The sequence below is a fragment of the Anopheles coluzzii genome, chromosome 2 (assembly GCF_943734685.1).
Source record: "Anopheles coluzzii chromosome 2, AcolN3, whole genome shotgun sequence".
NCBI classification, from domain to species: domain Eukaryota; kingdom Metazoa; phylum Arthropoda; class Insecta; order Diptera; family Culicidae; genus Anopheles; species Anopheles coluzzii.
The window spans coordinates 113,069,562-113,090,747 of NC_064670.1; the positions used below are offsets into that span (position 1 = coordinate 113,069,562).

General features: G+C 47.9%; 2 protein-coding genes across 17 annotated transcripts in view; one reads left to right on the forward strand and one right to left on the reverse strand.

Moving 5' to 3' along the window:
- Positions 1–21,186, forward strand: part of LOC120952109 (protein phosphatase 1 regulatory subunit 12A) — a 74,168-nt gene that overhangs the window by 9,754 nt on the left and 43,228 nt on the right. The gene's annotated exons all lie outside the window — the stretch shown is intronic.
- Positions 12,931–13,630, reverse strand: LOC125906549 (uncharacterized). The gene has a single exon (XM_049605876.1). It carries the CDS (start codon positions 13,321–13,323, stop codon positions 12,931–12,933), a length of 393 nt encoding a protein of 130 aa, XP_049461833.1. The 5' UTR covers positions 13,324–13,630.

The following is a 21,186-nucleotide window of genomic DNA, read 5'->3' on the forward strand; positions in this document are numbered from 1 at the left end:
CGGTCTACTTCCCGTTCCATCTAGCGTTCTGCTCGAATGGCAAAGCGCAAACACACAAATGCGCTTCTGTGAACTCTCCCCAACCGTTTGAGCGACTGTTGCGGTAGTCTAGCATCCGAATCGATTCCAGGAGATCTGCACCGGTCAACTGCACCGGGCCGGGGGGCCACATCTGGATTCGTTTATAACGATCGACGCACGCCGCGCACCGGTTTTGATGAACGAATTCCAGAAAACCTCTGCACCAGCGTGCCGCTTTCACTTGACCATTGCGCCGCGGTCGGTAATGGTTGGTCGTGGTTGGAAAATTGCAAACTCCGCGGTCCCTCTTTTGGTGGTTGCGACCGATCGATCTGCGGTCCGGTGATTCACGATCCACAAACCTCTACCTGTACCTTACCCACTGCTACCGCTCTACATCTTCATGGCTTTCTAGCTGCACCATTAAACGAGGGGGATTGCACTCGGCAAAGGCAGACACAGGGCAGTGCAGTACGCGCTTCTGGTGCTGTGCCTGCCTGCACTACATTGCCACACCACGCGTTCGCCGCGCGCAAGTGTCCGCGCAGTAGAGTAGAACCGTGCTGCAGTAACAACAGCATAATTATTGTTTTATGCTCGGGCACGGGGGCAGGCTTTTGTTGTTGCTGCTGCTCTTCTACGTGCGGTGGTTTTGTACACTCTCCCACCACATCGCGCGCTACCGTTATAACTGCATGTTTGTTATTGCAGCCGCCTTCGCGAGGCGAACCGAGGCACAACAACAGCACAACACACAGTGGTTTATGCGGTTCCCGCTCTTGCGTCTACGAGAGCCACTGTTTTCCTCGTTTTTCCCACTTTCCTTGCAGCCAGCCACTATGATTATGGTGCTACGGTGGTGGGTGTTGTTGCTGTGTTCTCGGCCCCTTTGCCGTGCCCGTATTCAAACAATACACCCAACACCCTCACGGTGCCAACGGGTAATGGGTTTAGGTTGGAACTCGGCCTTTCCTTGCTCACTCTTCTGGCATGTTTTTTGCCCACCTCACACCAATATCGTATCATGGTAATCCGCCGGAAAATCCTTACGGACCCGCGGAGGGTAGGAAGTTGGTTGTGTTTTCCGCGATTGAATCTGGTTACGGTCCGGTGGTGGTAGAGGATGGTTGTGGTGCTTAAAACCCACACGCCCTGTTTACTTCCCTGGAGGTTTCTGTTTGCGTGTTTGTGTGGCTCTATTGGATTTGTTTTATTTTTGTGTCGCTCGTTTGCCCCTCTCTATAGCTTTGTTGTTAGTGATCGCACGCAATCTTTTTTCTTTCTGTTGGTCTATCGAATTGAATGTGGAACGAAAATTGCGTTCAGTTGAGTAATATGTGTTCTGTTGTATGAGTGTATGTTTTAATGAGCCGTTTATACTATCACTAATAGGCTTATTATAGCCAGAGTTTAATTCCACTTGAGTCTGTGGAATGCACTCCATGCTGAACCTGCTCATACAAAGTAAACTGCAAAAGTTCATCTTTTGGACATCAAGAAGACTCGATTGCAAGAACAGAATACGTCTGCATGTTTTGTAGATAACATAAATATGCTTGCTAGAAGTTCGTTTCATCACTTTGCTGAGGCTTAGAGCTTCCCGCATCAAAACTGAACTAACTCCGATGCTCGAGAAGTATCCTCATGCTCATCCCAAAATAAGCCAAATTCGCATCGCTTTCTTGGGAATATATTTAGCTTGTCCCGGGCGGGCGCGTGATTTGCGTCGAAGGTTAACATTTCGAAGGCGATGAATTGCGCGTGTGCGCATGCTCGCATCATGCTCCGGAAGTAGTTAAGCGATTGTGCTCCAGATGATGAAGATCACGCCCAGCCCCGATCGGCAATGCGCCGTCTATGGGAGTTAATGGTACTTAACCTCACCCCAGCTCTCGCTCTCTGCATTTTATGGACCCAGCAAAAGAGTACTTCGCTGTGGTACATATCTCTGGTGGTATCTCTTAGAATCATGGCCAATTATTTCCTCAAGGTGGAAGTACCGTCGATGGCGCATGCTGCGCCTTAAGGAAGGAGAGCTTGATTACAGGCCCATAATCCTCGTAGCTATCGTGATCTTTATGGTCTAAGAAAAGGAGAGAGAGAGGGAGAATCTGAGCTTCCCCGAAGAAGCTGTATATCTCGCAGGGTGTACGAGATGTACTGCTTTTTGACGCCTGAACCACCTTAACCGAGCTCGTTTTTCCACCACCATTACCATCCACATCAGGCCTGCTGCCGCTCCCTTCTCCAACCAGGCTGCTGCACCCGGTAGTGCCGGGATCTGCTGTGTGCGGTGGCGTAATTAGCTAATAAAACTCTCATTTTGCATCATTTCAACACTCGTCGTGCCCTTGCCCACACGCGCGCACTGGTTGCCCTCTTCGCCGCCCAAAGATCAGCCAACCGTTCCTTCTTCTCTCTCTGTTGGCTGTGGAACACGCAATGCCGGTAAATGTGGAGTTGGGGTGCGGTTTTCGCCTCTGCCATTTAATGCGATACGTGCGTGTGTGTGTGTGTGTGTGTGTACGTATGATGAATACGTTGCTGTCCTCCCTATGGTTGGTTGAGCGTTGGATATTGGAGAGGAGAATGCATAGCAGTAACGCCCTGAAGAGACATCTTGGGAGAAATGTGGTGATCAGAATTTGATTCGTATCGAAGTTATCCTATCCGTCAATCGGTTCTAGATACATCCCCAACCAGAACTTCCGGTACACCGACACAAACATTACCTTGTCGTCTGTTTTGCAAAAATTGGATCAATCTCCTTCAGTATCAGCAATTCGCCTTTTTCCTCCCTTTTCTTTGTGCTCCGGTGCTCGAACCGCACATCTCTCGTACCCCGCCATTCATGGGCGGACGGGCACACAGAAAATGGGTCAGAATAACTCGAGGCCGTCGACAATGATACCACCGTGCACACCACTGGGCCCCGCGGTTGTGTCGACGAGGTGTGGGAAACGACGAACCCTCAAAACCCTTCATTGCACCACACGCGAGAACTCACAGCACGGTTGCGCCGATTACAACAAGGGAGTCGCTCCAAAGGCTTAACCACCCCCCATCCCTTCGAAACTGGATGGGTGAAAAGCGTGAAGAAGAAAGAAGAAACTCCTTTTAGCAGCAGCCAGCCCTCCCGTATATATCCATTAAGGTGTCAGGGTTGTTGGTGGCGCGCGCGTAGTTAGGAAGGTGATTTATTCGCCATTTTTGCAATGCTGCACACACACACACACACACATGCGGACAACACTTGGAAGAAGTAGGAAATGAAACAGGCTGGGAGGTATAAAGGGGGGATGCAAGTTTGGGCTACAATGGGGCCTCCTTCGCCTGTTCTCGCTTGTGCCGCCATGCGGTTTTGCGCAATCCGCCGCCATCGGGTGTGTATGTGCGACGACATTATTGCGTACGTGTTTCGGTTTTGCGCACCCCGTCGGAGTCCTCGTCGGATGGCTTGTCGTTTGCGCGGTGTGTACCATGCTGCTGGATGGTAGTGGTAACAGTTGTAGCAGAGGGATAGCAGACTTCCCTCCTTCTCGAGGGCGCATTATTGGGGTTGGAGAGTTGGTGCTTTCGCATATAAATCAGACAGGTAGCCTCTCTCAGTCCGTACAGGACCCAGGGGTGCACTCTCGGGTCTCCGATATCCATAGAGCTTCACACACACACACACATGGCACTTAACCACGCGTACGCTTTGGGGGCCGACGATCGTTTGATCATCAGAAACCGCGACCCCGCCGCTTGGTGATCGTAGCCACCGTGGTGGTGGTGTGGCGGGAAACCGGCCTGTACCCTTTATCTAATTAAGTATGACAATTATTGTCAAAATAATGTGAAGTATTGCCTGGTTTTGCTGGCTTTGGTTTGGTACGCTAAAGGAGGAGGAGGTTAATAAGGCTCAGAGGCCCCCTTGTTTGCAGTGGGTCACCGGGGTTCGTCGTCTGTTCGTACCGCAGGGGTTTTTTTTTGCAAATCGTACGAGGAAACGGTTCAAAGGATCGCACTAAATCACGCTCGTTTTAACATGATCACCAGTGTGAGCAGCAGCATGTTGGCCTATTCTGCTCCAGAGCGCTTTACTTGTCAGAGTTCCGCTGCAAGCTTATCGCATTCTCCCCCCACTTGGGAGGCTGTGGTGGAGTTGCTGTGGCGATTCACTTCACGCGAGGCATTTCGGTGAATGGCGCTGGGCTGGCATACTACAGCGCACGCTCCCCATCATCATAACCTTGCGTGTTCGCGGTTCGCGGATAGTTGCGGTTCTCTGGCTCCGGCAACGCGGCTACTATTCCACGCGAGGCCCGCCGGCTGCGCTTATCCCATTCTTTCGCACCGGGCCGCGGGGAGGTTCTAGAAAAGATGGACGTGTGTAGCGGGTTGGCTGGTGTGGCGGCAGTGGTGTATCGTGTTTTGCCGCGGGCCTGCCGGCTGCGGTGCGTCGCACATCGAAAGACGTCATCAGCAGCCGGGTGTACTTGAAAAGGTTTTGATCCACTCACGGGCGAACGGAGGCACTCGTAAACTCTTCCCCCCACCCTTTCGCAACAGCATCTTGTTCACTGTTTCAATCCCTGCGTTCTACGTGATTTTTTTTTGCTGTCGTTGCTCTGTTGCGCTCCTCTCGTTTATTTCGCACCAGTTACACTGAGTTTGTCGATCCTCACCTGTCATTTGATACACTTCGAACCGGTACCGTGAGCGACACAGCACAGCCAAATGTCGAGCACAGGGAGCCGAGCCAAGAGAGGACGTCACCGAACGTGTGTCAAGTGTGCGGCTGCACACTACATGCAACGGGCCCCTCAGTGGCAGTGGTTGCAGTCATTATTATTTACCTTTCGCATACATTTTTGTGGTTTTGTGCGGATGTTGTTGGTGTTTTATTTTTATTATTTCGCCTGTTGCATCAGACCTAAAGGGATGATGAGTGATTGGGGGTTTTTTTTTATTTTGAGAAGCCACTCACACTATCGATCACGCTTGGACAAGTTGTTTTGGGGTCCGTGTTGCGACAGTTTGGAGAATCCTTTCTTGTGTGTCTGCAAACTACAGTGGCTCACTAAAATGGTGGTACACTCTTGTGTTGGGATTTTTTTCCGATTCATGAATTGGAATGAATCTATGAAATGATCTAGAAAGCCTCATGAATATCAAAAGATTCATATATCTGGAACGATTCACGACTCTCAAGGGATTCATGATGCTCAAGGGATTCTTACATCTCCAAGATTCATAGAGCTTAAGCTTAAGCTTCTCATTATTCTTTATCTTGGTGTAACAACCTATGTGGTAATGCCAGCTAATACAGGCTTTCCCGGCTTCTTGGGAAGTAGCACATAGCCGGATAATTTGTTTTGCTACGGGGATACGGTGCATGCGAGAATTGATAGACTTTTGACTTGATAGATAGATGACTTTTAGAGTCATGAATCTTTAGAGATTCATGAATTTTTAGAGATTCGTGAATCTTTGAAGAATCGATTCGAGATTCTAATCACTCTTCACTATTCATATAAATGAATCGCAATGAAAGATTAATGAAACCCAACACTAGTAGTCTAATACTCAACATTTTTGCAGATTTTTTGGCAATTATTTTGGCCAGTTCTCAAGGCTTAATATTGGTACTACCATTCCAAAGTTAATCATTCGGAGTATTGATTTGGTTTAAAAAATTAATTCATACTTGCTAATAGTTAGTCTCGTAGCCGAGCCGATCTCGTAGTACAGTCGTCGACTTGTACGACTTAACAACATGCCCGTCATGGGTTCAATTCCCAAATAGACCGTGCCGCCATACGTAGGATTGACTATCCTGCTATGGAGGGAAATCAATTAGTCACTGCAAGCCAAGCCCACAAGTGGTACAGGCAGGCCTCGACCGACAACGGTTGTTGAGCCAAAGTCTATAACAATTTATCCAAAGTTTACAAAGCACCTAAATTTTAAGTCAAACAATTGATGATGGTGCACCTTTTATTACATGGGCGAATGTGTCACCTCCGATGTCATCATCTAATTTCAATGAGCAAAAGGAAACATTGCCCATTGCCTTAGGATACATGTATTTAATGACAAATGTCTTATATAGGGAATTAGAGTTCTGTAAATGTCATACGAATAAGAATGAAAGGGAACTAATATGGGTATTGTTCCAATTTGTACCATTGGACCATACTTTTGCGATCAATCGCAACGTAAATACAATTTCACTATTAGCTAAATGTGTTATAAAATTTCCCAAGTTGTGTTTATACATCTACTTTCAAATGAGACAATGACAACCAAACTATCACTAAAAACAACAAGGCTGTTCAAACAAATGTAATGTTACGGGCAGTTATCAAAATGCTAGTTAGCTTGATATTCAAATTCTGTGGCACTGTACCATAAATTCAGAGAGTCACTGTATATTGCTGTTTCAGCTTCTCGCAACGCGGGCGGATCAAGTAGCACACGATGACGGCTGGATGAACTTTTCTTTTGGGGCAATGCAATGATGCCTAAAAAACCCGTCAAATAAATGAAAATTGATCGTTACGCAGTCGCTACCCGTGCTACTGACAGGGGCTGTGGATGCTGTGAGAAGCCCGTCCGCGGGAAGCCCTAGAACGGCGTAACAACAGTGTTGGTGCAGAAGCTTCTGAAAGCATCGTGACCTCCCGTAGGTCAACGTTTTCGGCATTGACACGACCACTGCGCGATCTCGAGTGTGTGTTTTAATCGACAATCCGGTTGCTATCACTCAGTGCACTGAGTGTGTGTGTGTGTGTGTTGTGTATAGGTAACGAGATGACATTACGTCACTTGCTTTTGTTCTACCGCTTGTCTCATTTGTAAGGGTTCTTCTCTCCGCTGTACAGTAGTAGTAGATGTGGTGTGCTCTCGGGGCACCGCCGTTACAGCAGAACGCATTTATTACATACTGTTCTGTTTCCTGACTTTTTTAATCTCTCGATCATTAAACTACACACAGACACGCACACCAGGATCGGGAAGCGCTGGTGTAGTACGCCCGGTGCGTGCGGCTGATAATTTAATAAGCTTTAATTAGCGTCAACAATTATTAAACCAATTGATTGACAACCGCGCGCTGCTGTGCTGGACGAGGAGAGAGAGAAAGAGACAGAGAAAAAAACGAAAAAAAAGCGAAAGCAAATACATCAATACGCTGGCTCGAACAGAGGCTGCGGGTTCTCATTATGCACTCTCGCACACAGCGGCAGTCGCAGCAGTACGAAAGGGCCACTGCAGGGTTTGCTTCCGATCGCGTGCGCCCACGGAGGCGTAGTGCCGTACCTGTTGGACCACACGTCATTGGCCAACGTGTGCACCAGTCTCTATGCTTGCCGCTGCCAGTTTTGTTCTAAATTATCGTCCCGAGATTTGTGAACCGTTTCCGGCCCTATGTTCGATTTCCGAGCGGGGCACCGGCACACGCAGCAAAACGGACCAGAGACCCATAATTACGCTTCCCCGTCATGCGCTACTCTAGCGGCACAAAATCTTTCATCACAACCTCCGTGAGGGTGGAAGAGGGAGTGGTTTGGAGGGGGGAGATGTGTGTCTGCGGTTTACAATAAGCACGAGCGCGATCGATATCTCCCTATTTCCCGATATTGCGCGCGTACCTTTTGGGACGTCAGAGAACAACGTGTCCGTCCGGGCAGTGCTCGTCTCCTCCCGACTCTTTCTCGATCTCTCGGTCTTTCTGGGAGGTTTTGTAGCTGTAGTATACACCACCTTTTTCTACCCCGTTGTGTTGCAGTACTACTACTACCATAAACACACCCAGTACAGAACATAGTGAGAGAGGGAGAGGAAGGGCCAGTTTTCGCTATTACTACCACCAATTTATGGGGTGGTGGGATGTTGGAGTCACATCTCCACTGCCGCGGGGGGTATGTGTGTGTGTGTTGTGTGCACCGTTTGCAAGGGAGCGGGAGCGTCTCTAGGTGTGGGGTTTTGCTAAGAGCATCTAAAAATATCTCGAGCGGAAAGCAGCAGCACGACGATCTTGTGCGTTGGTTGCGTGTGTGTTCCCGGTTCCGCCTTACCATCCCGACCGCCTGTTGTCGGTCGTCAGTGGCCTTCCTCTGGTGTCTTCGCGGTTCGCGGTTTCAACCTCATCCCTCACGCGCACACACACACTCATAGAGTCACATACGCCGGTTCGTGTGTCTTCTTGACAGTTCCGATAGGATCGGGCAATTTGCACTTCTAGCTTGAGTTGTGTGTGTGTATGTGGTGTGGAAAAGCGTTAAGAAAATCTCGGACATGGCCAAATGAAAAGTGAAATTATGTGACCTAACGGCAGTTGTGTGTGCACGTGGGACGCATGGGACAGTAAGAAATTGTCTTTGCCAAAAGAAGTTCAACTGCAAGACCAAAAAGAACCTCATATTGTGTTCCTCAATTCAAGCGGACAGATCCGAATGGGAGATGATATCAATTATTTGGAACATAAGTTCTGTTGAAGTTATGTTTTTCTTTCTTTCTTTAACATCGCCAACCACACTCAACATATCCCCGATTGACGTACTGAGGCTTAGCCTTTGATGAGGTTTTTGCCTTTTCCACCATTAATGCCGAACCCCCACTAATGGGGTGCCCTTGAGAAAAGAGCGATCAGGGCGGAAAAACGTTTTACCCCGTGCAGACAATTCGCTGCTGCGTCTCGATCACAACCACCAACCCAGCGTTCCGTGTTGGGAAATTACCACCAAGGTGGTGGTGGTCATAATCGGGTCTCGCTCCAGATTTTGCCCTGATGACGCACGCGGCGTTGAGCCGGTTTCGACATTGGCGAAGAAAATTCGATTGAAATAGACTCCCGAGAGAGAGAGAGAGAGAGGAAACAAGGTGGTCCGGCTTGGAAATGTGCTCCCCTTCTACTTGAAGCTCACAAAACACGCAAATGGATGTTGATGTGTTTTTCACACACAATTTTCCACCAAAATTTCGGCTCAATTTTTCGACCACTGATCGTTGTTGGTTTAAGCAATCATCAGGATGTACAGATTTTTTCTACTTTTCCTTCATTTTTCGGATAAACGATTTTATTTCGCTGGTGTCTTTGCGGTGTGCGATGTACTCCGATTTGTTTGCTCCTACCGCTTCTTGGCCCAGTCAATCTGCACCGGGAGATGCGGCCGCGGTATGCAAATGTATACAGAGCGCATTCCTAGAATTTTTCCCATCCTTTATTTCGGCTGCGTGGCTGCGAAATGGTTCGAAATTTTCCTCCGTTTGAACCGTGTTTAAAGCTTGAGTTGCGATCTAATTTCGAAGTATGACACACATGTATATAGACACCAGGTCTTTCCGAGCAGGTTTTGTTGAAATTTGGTGTTAAGAGGACGGTTAGAAAGAAAAAAAGCAACCGTACCGCTGTTAATAAAACCCGTACGGTGTCTCACTACGCTGCCTGTCCAACAGGGGCCCTTCTCCACCTGGGGTCCGTTCAACCCACGGTTGGGGAATTCCGACCCCCCAACATTCTTGAGGTTGTCGATCGGTAGGTAAATATATCAAACATTCATCCCTGTGGGCCGTGTGGGCGCAAAGCGAAACACGTGCAAACCTTCCCCCCAGCACATTTCGTAGGACGGGGAAGGGTGGTGAGCAAGACGTTTTTTTTAGTGATTTATCATCATTTATCATGTATATATGATCTAGCGGAATGTTTAAGCTTTGCTGGATACGCACAACATTGAAAAGATCTCGAACAAGCAGAAAGCAGCGAAGTTACAATTGCCTTTTTTTACTACCCAAGTGCCAATCGGGTCCTTATTTTTGATTACAATTTAATGACAGTTTTTGTCGCGTACGTACGCACGTCGATTCTGTAGCGTATTTTGTTGCGTATGTGAGGGCTGCGTTGACTGAAAGAGGATCGCGCACTTGTCGCACTTGCGTGACAATGTTGCGGTTTAGAACATTTCCTTCATGATCATGTAGTAGGTATAGGAGGTTTTAATAAGCTGTAATTAGAGCGTCGTAGAAACGATCAGACAGAGCACGAGGAGAGCGGCCTGTGGAACAACTAGTGAGCGCGGTACTTACTTGCGCGAACGTCACAATGTTAACGTTGTAAAACTTGCCGGCCGTTATCGTCGCCTTGCGGTGGGCCTGCAGGATGATGCGCAGAAAGTACTTCCGTATCACGATCGGCTCGTCGTACCAGCGGCAGTTGAAGGCGGAATGGCTGATGTTAGCATTCTAGGGGAAGGAAAAGAGTGCGTACACAATGATACTGCTGCATAACTTTTAAAGCATTGCGAATGTGATCACCTCTTCCGTGAGCTGGTTTCCCAGGTAGGAGAAGCACATCATCTCGATGAAGATGGACATCAGCAGCACTGCAATGTTGATCACGTTCAAGCTGTGGTTGCGCGTGATGTAGAACAGCATCAGGCAGAGCATCAGCAAACACCCGACACACTGGATCAGCAGTATCAGGCTCAGGATGCTGTCCAGCAGCTTGGTACACTCGATCGCACGGTAGTGCAGCTGGACAATTTGCTGCAGCCGGCGGTGCTTCTGCGCCAAAAGTCCACCGGCCGACTCATGATCGTACTGCTGCAGCAGCCGGTTGACGAGCTGATAGAGCAGTGTGTTGTAGCGGATCAGCATAAACAGTGCACCCTTGAACCAGAGGATAAGCGCAAAGAACACGCAGAACGGTGTGATGGCCACCCAAGAGATGGTGTAGTGCACGATGTTGTGATGTACATCCAACCCGTACAGATCCTGCATGAGGGGCAGCATGAACACGACCGTCCGGTTGTCCTCCGGCATGCGCCACTGGAGGAAGTAGCGCGGATAGTTGTAGATCGGTGGAATTATATTGAACAGCAGTACGTACAGCAGGTTCAGCTTGGCGTAGCCGAGGCTAAACCGATGGATGTTAGCGTTCACCTCGATGATCAGCTGACTGCACTGGTCCTGCTTGTCGCGAACTGCAAAGGGAAAGATTGTAGTTTGAGTTGTTTTTTTGTGTTGTTGCGGGAATCATCAGGGTCCAACAACAGCAACGAGCACACGCGCACGTACACAGCTCCAGTGCCTGCTCCAGCTTGCGAATCACCGCCCGGAACGGTTCCGACTTGATGGCCAGGATGATGATTGTCAGGTAGCAGAGCGCGGCAAAGATCAGCTCGGACACGCTTCGCACAATCGACTCGAACGGGTGCCGGTCGGTGATGCGCACCGGCTTCGGGAAGATGATGGCCACGTACGCAAGCAGCAGCAGCGCGTACAGCCGGTACAGCTTGCGCCGGTCGCCCCACAGGCCGAGCATCGCGAACAGGCGCAGATTGTACGGCATCACGCGGAAGTTGTCGGCCGGCGTCCGGGCGAAAAGGTTTACCATCGTCTTGCGCTTTCCAACACCTGCTCCCTAAGGGTCTGCGGCGGCACTGGTTCAAGGACTGACTGATTGACTGACTGAGTTGCACCTAAAATGGCTCTATTAGAACGTATTCTCGTTTTGAAGGTGACAAGCCTGTGTTAAGTATTGGAGATGGGAGGCGCAGTGTCCTGTTCTTGGTGTATAATTCTACAAAATTGTCATGCCGAAAGCCCTATGTTTATAGAGTGGGTGGATATGTTGACAATCGGTCTACAATATCTACGCTAAGTCACGATTAATTATGCACGCGGACGATGGGTTATGATTAGTGGTTTCTGTTTGACAACACCTAACAGTTACGATTATACCAATTGTTTAAAGAAGGATGTAAGGATAAGTGGACAATTACAGTATTTGACGCTTTCAATTCCTAGAACAGCTCTTTTAAAATGAGATAGTATGAGAATATGGCTTTTAGCAGCTAAAAATGAAAGAAGAAATTGTCAAACGAGGACCAAGAGGAAGCTAATTGGGACCACTAGCTTACTTGTCCAAATGAGGCCATGTCGACGAAATGAAACTTTCCCACCGTAATACCACGCGGTATGTAGGCGTGACGGATCATCTGTTGGAACTGTTTTTGCAAACAGGGCGGATAGTTGTACCAATCCGTGCTGTAAACCGCTCTAGCAACGGAAGTATTCTGCAAATCAATTGGGAAATGAAATTTATGCAAAACTGTAGACTAAAGTTCAATTTACCTCCGTCGACAGCCTATTGCCGAAGTAGGAGAAACATAGATTCTCCACCGTAAGCGCTAGAAACAGCAGCAGCACGTTGACTGCGCCCGAGTTGAAATTCTGAGAATTAAGGTGATGTAATTAGATTGTACGTATGCCAGAAGCCCTTGAGCACGAATCAACCTGCCCTACCTTTGATATGTAGAACAGGAACAGGCAACACATCAGCACGGTGTTGGTGAACTGTACCAGTAGCATCAGGTTGAGCACACTGTCCAACAGCTTCGTGCACCTGGTGGCCGCTCCGTGCTGGTCAATGATTTCCGTTAACCGGTGACGAAACTGGGTCGTGGTTGGGTCAAGCGATTTAAGCTCCCGGACGCCTCGCGACACGAGCTGATACTGGAGCGTGTTGTAAACGATGATGCCGATAAAGACTAATCCCTTGACCACCGTCAGGTACGCGGTAAAGAGAAACGCTGGACAGGCGAGCAGCGAGAAGACGGTATAGTGCACGATACTGTGCCGTATGTCCAGAAAGAAGAACCGGGACTCGACGGGCAGCAGAAACTGGACCGGCTCGCCGTCGCCGCTCGATGCGAAGTACGCACTGTACGTCACAATGGCGGGCAGTAGATTGAAAATGAGGAAGTACACGCCCTGCACGATGATGTACAGCCGGCTGTAGCGCATTATTTGTCGATTGACGTACACCACGTACCGGCTGGAGTCGGTCGTCTGGAACTTTCGTTCTGTGTGATCGCGACCGTTTGAGAAGCAACAGCGGAAGTTGGGAGAGTTTGCAATAATTCACTGTACGTGTTGGGAGCATCCAGTCAGTCTGTCACACTTACGCTTATCGAACAGCAGCTGGACGGTGCCGATCAGCTGCTCGAACGGTTGCCGCCGGATGGCGAAGATCGCCATCATGAGGTAGTTGTTGTAGCAGAAGATGAACTCGGCCGTACTGCGGGCGATCGAGTCGAAGCTATCGCTCCCGGTGCCGAGCACAATCTTCGGTACGATCAGCAGCAGAACCGTGCCGAGCAGCATTAGGGCGAAGGAACGCTTACGCCGGGGATCACCCCACAGGCCAGAGTGCTCGAGCAACCACAGGCCGTGCGGCATCACGGTGAAGTCACACGCGCGGTCACGATGGTGTTGCTGCTTCGGGGAGGTCGGGTGCGTTAAGCGTCGGAACATGTTTGCTTTACGATAGCGATGGTTTGATACTGGCGGGACAGCTCAGCATTGTCGCCGTTTGGCCGGGCGTTATGTCACACCCCGCTGGTGGATGAAGTTATTATTTCTGGAGCAAATGTGTATGCGACACGCAATGTGCCCCTGTGATTAGTATGATTATTGACAACTATTTTTGTACCTTGTAATTTGACTCAGTTTGATTGTTAAAATATGCATTCTAAGCGTAAATATTTGGATCAGCCCAGTGGTTGTATAGCTAGTAGCGCTAGCTCTTTACAAAGCTGCCTCATTTCTAGTCGAGACATTCTCCAAAATACAAAAAATTCTTATCTTAGAGTTAATAATAATAAATAGCATATATCAATCAACCAGTTCATAGATAATCCTCAGAGTTTCTAGTCAATGTCTAGTTATGTGTAGACGTAAAATGGATTGTAGTTCCTAAGATTAAGAAAAAGAAAAAGAAATTGATTCGACTAGCACAATGCTTTCAATCCCATTATAAACCCTCAAATCTTGGTTTGTGGTAAGAATATTCTGAAATTCCCAGCCGAGCAAAACGGGGAACGTCCGCAGCAGAACCCCGGCAGCAACAGCACCAGCAGCTGTGTGTGTTTATCGCCCTGATGTAATCGATGCTTCTTCACACGGGTGTGCGGTGGTCATCGCCATCGTCGTCCCGGACGTTGTTGGAGATGCGAGTGTGAAACAGAGTGCGTGCACTGGTTGGGTGGTTGGTTGGCAGCTTGGCGATTCCTTAATGCTGCTGGTGTCTTTGGTTGTGCAATATGTCTGGCTGTGTTTGCAGAGCCCCACCCTGGCTGGCTGGCAGCTAATAATAGCTTAATTATTCATTCTGATTTGAAGAGTGTGAACGATCGGGGGGGGGGCCTTCATAAAACTGCAGAAACAACGACCCCCAGTCATACGCTGTTGTTGGTGTACGTTTTGAGCAATAAACATTAACGCTATTACTGCGGCCATGCTTAAAGGGGTTAAAAGATTCCTCATTCTTTAGGGGGTTTCGGAAAAAAACGGGGACCAAAATGAGCATGGCAATTAAAAGCACATTCTCTCCCATCTTGTTGGTGTACATGCATTATTCTTCTGGCTGCAAATGGGGGAATGATTTGCGCGCCTTAGACTTCGCTGTTGCTGAATTCAATCATACTGCAGCCGGCGGGACTACGATGAGTTCTCGCCATTCGCTCCGCTTCCCAGGTGGGCGGAAGACGACGACAAGCTTCCGCGGGTGTGTGCTGCTGCTGCTGGTGTCTTCACGTCTTAGTAGGTGCGGAAATGCGGGACCAACCCGACGTGGTAAAAGGTTGCCTCACAGGGTTATACTACAGCTACAACAAAACCAACGGCAAAAAAGGAGGTTAACCCAAGTGTGGTGGAATTGGCAGTGTTGTGTTGTGTGCAAAATCATGGAACAAGGGAAGTGTATTCGCAAACGACGTCATTAGCTGGGAAATGGCAAACGTCTAGCGCGGGGTACCTTAGCTAGGTCTCCGAGCAAGGTGTGACTAAGCGGATTGATTTTGCTTCTACCGTACGATTCGCTCTGCGGGACGAACCACGCTCACTAAATGTCCCAAATACCCGGGAAGGAGGGATTACGGCCAAGTCGCACGCGGTGTCCCGATCGCAATCACCTTCGTCATCACCACCCAGCAGCGCCTGCTCGTTGTCTTGTTGTACGGTTAAGCATGACCGTAGTGGAACCAATTCGCGTGCTCCTCCTCTCTTTCCCCTTCACCCTTGTTTGTTATTTGCACACACACACACACATGCCCGAACGACAATAACGCCTGCGGGCAGGTTTATGATCTAAGATGCAATACAACAACTACTTAGCCCGTGCTTTTGGAAGACCAAGGCGATGTGTGGTGGTGGTCCCGCTGACAGGTCAGGATCAACGTGAGAGCGGTTTCTGTTTGCGTGTGTGGATTGTATTTTTTTTTTACGAGTTTCGGGCGATTGGGAAGGGATGACTGGAAAGCGTGACAACGGGTGGGTGTTGTAATATCATAATAAATTACTCTCCAATGTTTGAGAATTAGTTTAGCCCATTGTGAGTAAGAAGTTTGGTTAGCGTGTACACAGCGGCACCACCTGGCGCTGTTGCTGGACTTGCTGGTGGTGTATTACCTTCCTCAAGAATCCGAGCAGCAGCATCATCCCACAGGTGGTACGATGGAGTCCTACAGTTAGTGTAGGTGGAACGGTAAATACTGTCCATTTCCATGGTGGAGTGGATTAATTAAATGTCCATATTTATTTTACCCTTCCCGTATGGAATAAGGTTCAAATTTATGTCCTAAATCCGTTCGTTCTACTTCACACTTATAACGCAGACCATGTGCTGCGTACAATATGCGTAACTTCAAGTGAATATTCATGCGCACAGGCACGAATTGGCAGTTCAGCATATAGTCAATGGCAATTCTTTCGCCACGCAGAATGGCAGCAGCGTTAAAATGATCCATTCAAGTAGCCATTCGGATTATCTTTATCCCGCGGTGTAAAGTGTCCCATAAAAAAATAAGAAGCGCCCTTCCACCCTTCTCCATGCGTCTCCGTATGCGACCACCAGCCACGTTCGGTGGGGGGAGGGGGAGTAATTTGAATAAAATAAGTTTCGACACTGTCATCGTCCGCTTATATGGGCAGGCGCGTAGATCAAAGCCGTAGCTTTGTATTTCGGTCCCTGATTTGTCCACGCTTGAACTGCTGCTGGGGGTGGTGATCCCGAACCTTTCGGGAGCTCATTTCCATGTGGCTTGTGTGAGCGTATGGTTTGCATTTTTCATCACGTGCCTTTTTATCAGATGGTAGCGGAGGCCTTGTATATCCTCTCCAGCTAGGCGTGGCGCGCGCACCCGAGATCGTAAAAGCGTGAAGAATTGGTCGCTTTGTATTTGGTCGGGGACGACGCGGAAACTGAGCGGTGATGTGTATATATGATGCTAAAACCTTTATTGGTCGTAGCATTGGAACAACTCTCTTTTGCACGCACGCGTGTGTTTTTTTGTGTGTTACGTCCAACACGCACCAAAAGATAGGATCAATAAATTAATAAATGTGGTAAATAAAATTCTGCAGCGCTTTGAGCAGCGTGCCCTGTGTAGCATGTTGTTGACACCACCGTGAACCAGAAACATCTAAAACAGCAGGATATTATAAACATACGCATGTTACCGAAACCTATTACTCGGCCGATCGTTTTGTGGTGTGTAGGCGCGATTGCTTTCATTTGAAAATATTAGTTTTCAGAACGCGGCGCAGTGAGTTGCAAAAAAACACACACAGTTTGAAAAAAGTGTGCTAGAATCTGTTGGGTATGGTACGTGTGTGGCCACTCTCCGCGTGGTGACGCGGCCGGATATTCGTTCCAGGTCCGAAATTAAAATCGTGGGCGATAATAAAGTACAAACGTTTGACAAGCCAGGAAGTAATCTCTTGTGAGTGTCGCGTCACTCGCGCGACTGCCACCACTCATCTGTGGCTTATCGAAGCGTGACCACTTGTTCGGTTCGGTTTTCTTGGCCATGTTTTAGTGCGGTCCAGGCGACTAGGGGGCGGTAGTGCGCGCAAACGAAAATGAATTAGTGCAAATTGTGAGCAGCACGAAATTAATTTGTCCCGGTCGTTGTTGGGAGGAGCGCAACCAGAGAGTGAGTCTTTCTTCGTACCGATGATATATGGGGGGAAGCGGCTTGTTTAAAAAGGCCAAGGGGTCTCTCTTCACCGGTAAATTGCTGGACAAATAATTTTGATTTGGAAGACGAGAGAGGAGGGGAAAATACGTTTGGCAGAAAACGACACGATTCACTTTCAAAAACGCAACTTTGAATTTCTTCGGCACGTATTCCTGGCCTGTAGAATGTGAGAAAACATCGCCAGTAAGCTTTTATGAGTCATTGAAAATTTTTGAGTATCTTTTTGTGCGAGAACCGATCTCACGACCTGTGTATTATAAGGTCACGCGCTTTTTGATGAGTCTATTGCGTCGGCTCTTTGATGGTGGGTTAGAACTAGACAAGTATCGTACCAAATGAAAATTGATATATAAATTTGCGGAATTATTTTAATGGATTCTGCTTAGTATTTCATAACAAAACTGCAATACATTTATTTAAATTATTATCTTATTCAGTTAAACCGAATTTTTGTCGTATAGGATATTCAGGAAATAAGTAAAACTTTATTTGCAATATTTGCTAACAGAAATAGAAAAACAACACCCTATGTTATAAAGACACTATTGCCATTGGCCCACCATTAAATTACCGGAACGTACAGAAATAACAACCCGCTGGAATGCGAATGCGTTTTTCCTTAGCAGACTGTGTGCGCACGCCTAAGCATGCGATTTTGGCAACTTGCGTCAGCGCAAAGGGTTTGTGTGTGTGTGTGGTATTGTTTTCCGCTTTATTCCATCGTTTGGTTTTTTTTTGCACCAGCTAGTTAACAACAGTTTACAAGCGGCAGCCGTCCGTTTCCACAATGAATGTTGGGTCTAAAAAGCAACATTGAAAATCGCCGGGATAGAAAGAGAAAGGACACACACACATGCCCCGGCAGCAAAGTGTGATACTTTAGGCGAGATATACTTTCACCAGCGCCATTGAAGACGACGGTGATTAGACTCGGTCGTGTGCTTGTATGTGCTTTTGTGTAGTTTGGCAGGGGGTTTAATTTTTTCTTTACTTGTTCCTAGAAATGTCGCACAACCCTTTTTTTCGTTACTATTAGTCCATTTTTTCCCTGTTTTGATTTCTCTGTACGGCGTGTGTACCAGGGTGGCTGATGTGGCTTTGGTTGCGCTAGTACAGCTAGTAGTAGGCACCCGGTGCCTTATTAATGCCCAGTTTTCCGTAGTCGTTTTCGCCGCAACGTGCTTTTTTGTGATAGGGAGAAAGATAGAAAATAAGCGCACCTTTTCTTGCGGTTGGCTGAAGTTGGCTTTAATTTTGGCTTGTTGTTTAGTGGCGCGCGTGCTTCCTTCGGTATGCTGGGGTTGCCTTTTTGCCGTTGGAAAACACCATTATTTGGGCGCATGGGAGCGAAAAATTGGCACGCCATTTTCATTGATGGCGTTTTCCGTTTTTTTTTTTGTTCGCTCACAGAGAAGTCGAAATTGACAAGCTTCTGTTACAAATGGGCGAAACAGTTTCCAAGAGACGTTCGAATGTATTGTTTTTTGTCGCACCAACAATTGCTTCGGAGTGTCACTAACGCTCCGATGGTCTGAGTCAGCTTGACGGCAACCCCACGGCAGCAGGGCGCAACATGACTAACTACTGTGTTAACGGCTTACATTCTCGCACACACACTCTCGCGAGCGGGGGAAAGTGCACTTGCGCACCCGTTGGCCAGTATCGTACAAACCTCCCAGTCTACCCGGCAGCGATGGCGTCACTTGTGTTGGCTTTCCTGCAGTTTGTGCGCGGTCTATCAATTAAAACCATAGACACATTAATCACATTCGTTGTAGTTACGGCCTACCGAGGGCGCACTGCTAGAGGGCGCACATGCATACCAAGAACTACCAGTGGCCTTTCCTCTCAAGGCTGATGACATTAGCCCGGTGGCGTGGAAGACTTTCTTTCGTTCGAGTTACATCCCATTAGAATGGAGAGACACGAAACACGTACTCCAATAGCGAAGAACTCAACAACGGACCTATTGCTACATCAATGTTTGCAATGATGATCGTTTGTTGCAGCCGACAATAGCTTCCCCCCTGTAGAAGCGGCGATGGCATTAGGTTAGTTTAATTCTCGCATTAAACGGCCGTTCTTCGGGGCGTTCTTGGCCGCGCAAGAGTTTGTTGAAAGCGAAACTGTCTACATTCCCTAGATGCGTTTGAACCATCCGGCCCTGGCCTGCGAAGCTCTCTATGGCGGAACGTGTAGACAAGAACAAGACATTTTATTGCTGCAATTGATTGGTTTTATTGAACTACGCGATGGCTTCATCAAATCGTTTATTGATATGAGCCTTCGCCTTCGCCTTGTGGCTGTGCTGTCTCGGATTTGTGTGTTGCAGCAAAGGTGGACACGGTTGAAGGTGATCTATAGTGGGGTGAGGTGTAACCGGGTGAAAGAAAAGTACATTGAACCGTACTGTTGGGACCGTTGTTTTGAGGCTTTCTTTCGCAGTAACATTGCGCGCGACGACCGTTCTCCTTTGTTGACGGAAGAGCGTTTATCGCGTCGGGTTAAAATAGAAGCTGATAGAAATAGGCGACGACGAAGGAAGTACATGTGTTGTACAGAGCTGGTCGATGCTCCGTGTCTTATCAGACAGTAGCATCAGTTATTGCCGGTTATCTTTTGCAGACTTAGAATTCCCAAAGGTTGTGATTCATTTCCTATCAACGTTAGGCTCTAAGCGGATTTACGGCTAGATTTCGACTTCAAGTATTTATTGGAATTATTCCAAATATAAGCAGTTTCTTCAACATCTTAATTATTATACCCACAAACGGTTAACAAGAGAAATCTTGAAATAATAAAGAAAATATTTAATTTATTAATAGATAACAGAAAGACTAAACCACAATTTCTTTGAAATTCGTTAAAATGTTTGCTCATTTTTTATAATTTATTTTTGACAACCCTTCCCCCACCCTGATTGGTAGTGTTGTCACGTACATTGAGCGCCGGCTAAGCACGCGCGATCACATGACGTTTTGGTTTTGTGGGGCAATGGTATCAGTTTCTGCCGGGTGATGATGGAATTTGGCCCGAAACATGGCGCCAGTCGTTAGCGCTTAGCGGGTGCTGATTGATGAAACGAAACCGAAGCACAACGGGGGCACAATAACAGAGTGTTAGCACTGTCGGGGGAGGGGGAGAGGGAGGTAACATAAGAAAGAAAGCTAACCCCCGGGCATGTGAGAGGAAGTAGTCATCTTGAAGGCGTTAGAAAACAGATGAGCAATTGGCTGGCGAACGTTCTGAGCGTTATGGTTGAAGTGTTTTGAAATAGAACGAGGTTTTCTAATGAGTGAGAGAAGTTAATTTTAGCGTACTGCTTTAATGTTATGGAAGTGAAAAGTCGTGTCTTGGAACCGACCCCCCTTCAGGCGAAACTCAAATTCAATCAGTGTCCGGAATGGCAATAAAAATGTAATATTTTTAAACAGCGTGACGAAAATGGCCATTTTACAAGGAATTTGTTCTTCACATTCAATGCCATTGTCGATGTGTTTCTTTTCGCTTACATCATGCCACTAGCAACTATTTTTATCATCAAAGGGGGGAATGTTTCTTTAGCAACGTCTTTAGCAGCGTGTGTTCGCGTGCGTTTGCGGCGGAAGGATAAACGCCCCGGCCCGAAACGGCGCAATCATCATTCGTTCGTTCGGTTCTTTGATGCTTGATGACAGGAGCGCTACGACAAAGCGGGGAGTATCCGATCACTCACCCTCACTGGTGGTGGTTCTGCAACAGCAGCAGCAGCAGCAGCTCACGTTCATTAATCACGGTGAATTGTCCTGCTGCTGCTGCTGCCGCGGTTCTCGGTGCGCTGTTTGATCGCAAGATAAGGTATCAAATTACTCTCAACGAGTGTCACCGGTCAAGCCGACGTGCGGGGTTCCATCTCTTACTTGGTTTTCTCACGCCGCCCTACCTGCTACGAACACGTTGAACCTCTGAGGTCCATTATCCTTCCCGACAAATTGCACCAACCTCGATGGATCATGATCCTGCACGCACCGCAATACAATGTAGCGAGAAATGGGCAACCACACACTCTACCGACACTGCCACACAAGGCTGATAAACATCACTTCCCGCAATGTGCGTCGTCGTCGTCGTCGTCGTCGGCCGCCGTATTGATTAATGA

Excerpts from the sequence above, each read along its gene's own strand:
- LOC125906549 (XM_049605876.1), bottom strand. The coding sequence starts at position 13,323 with ATGTTCCGACGCTTAACGCACCCGACCTCCCCGAAGCAGCAACACCAT.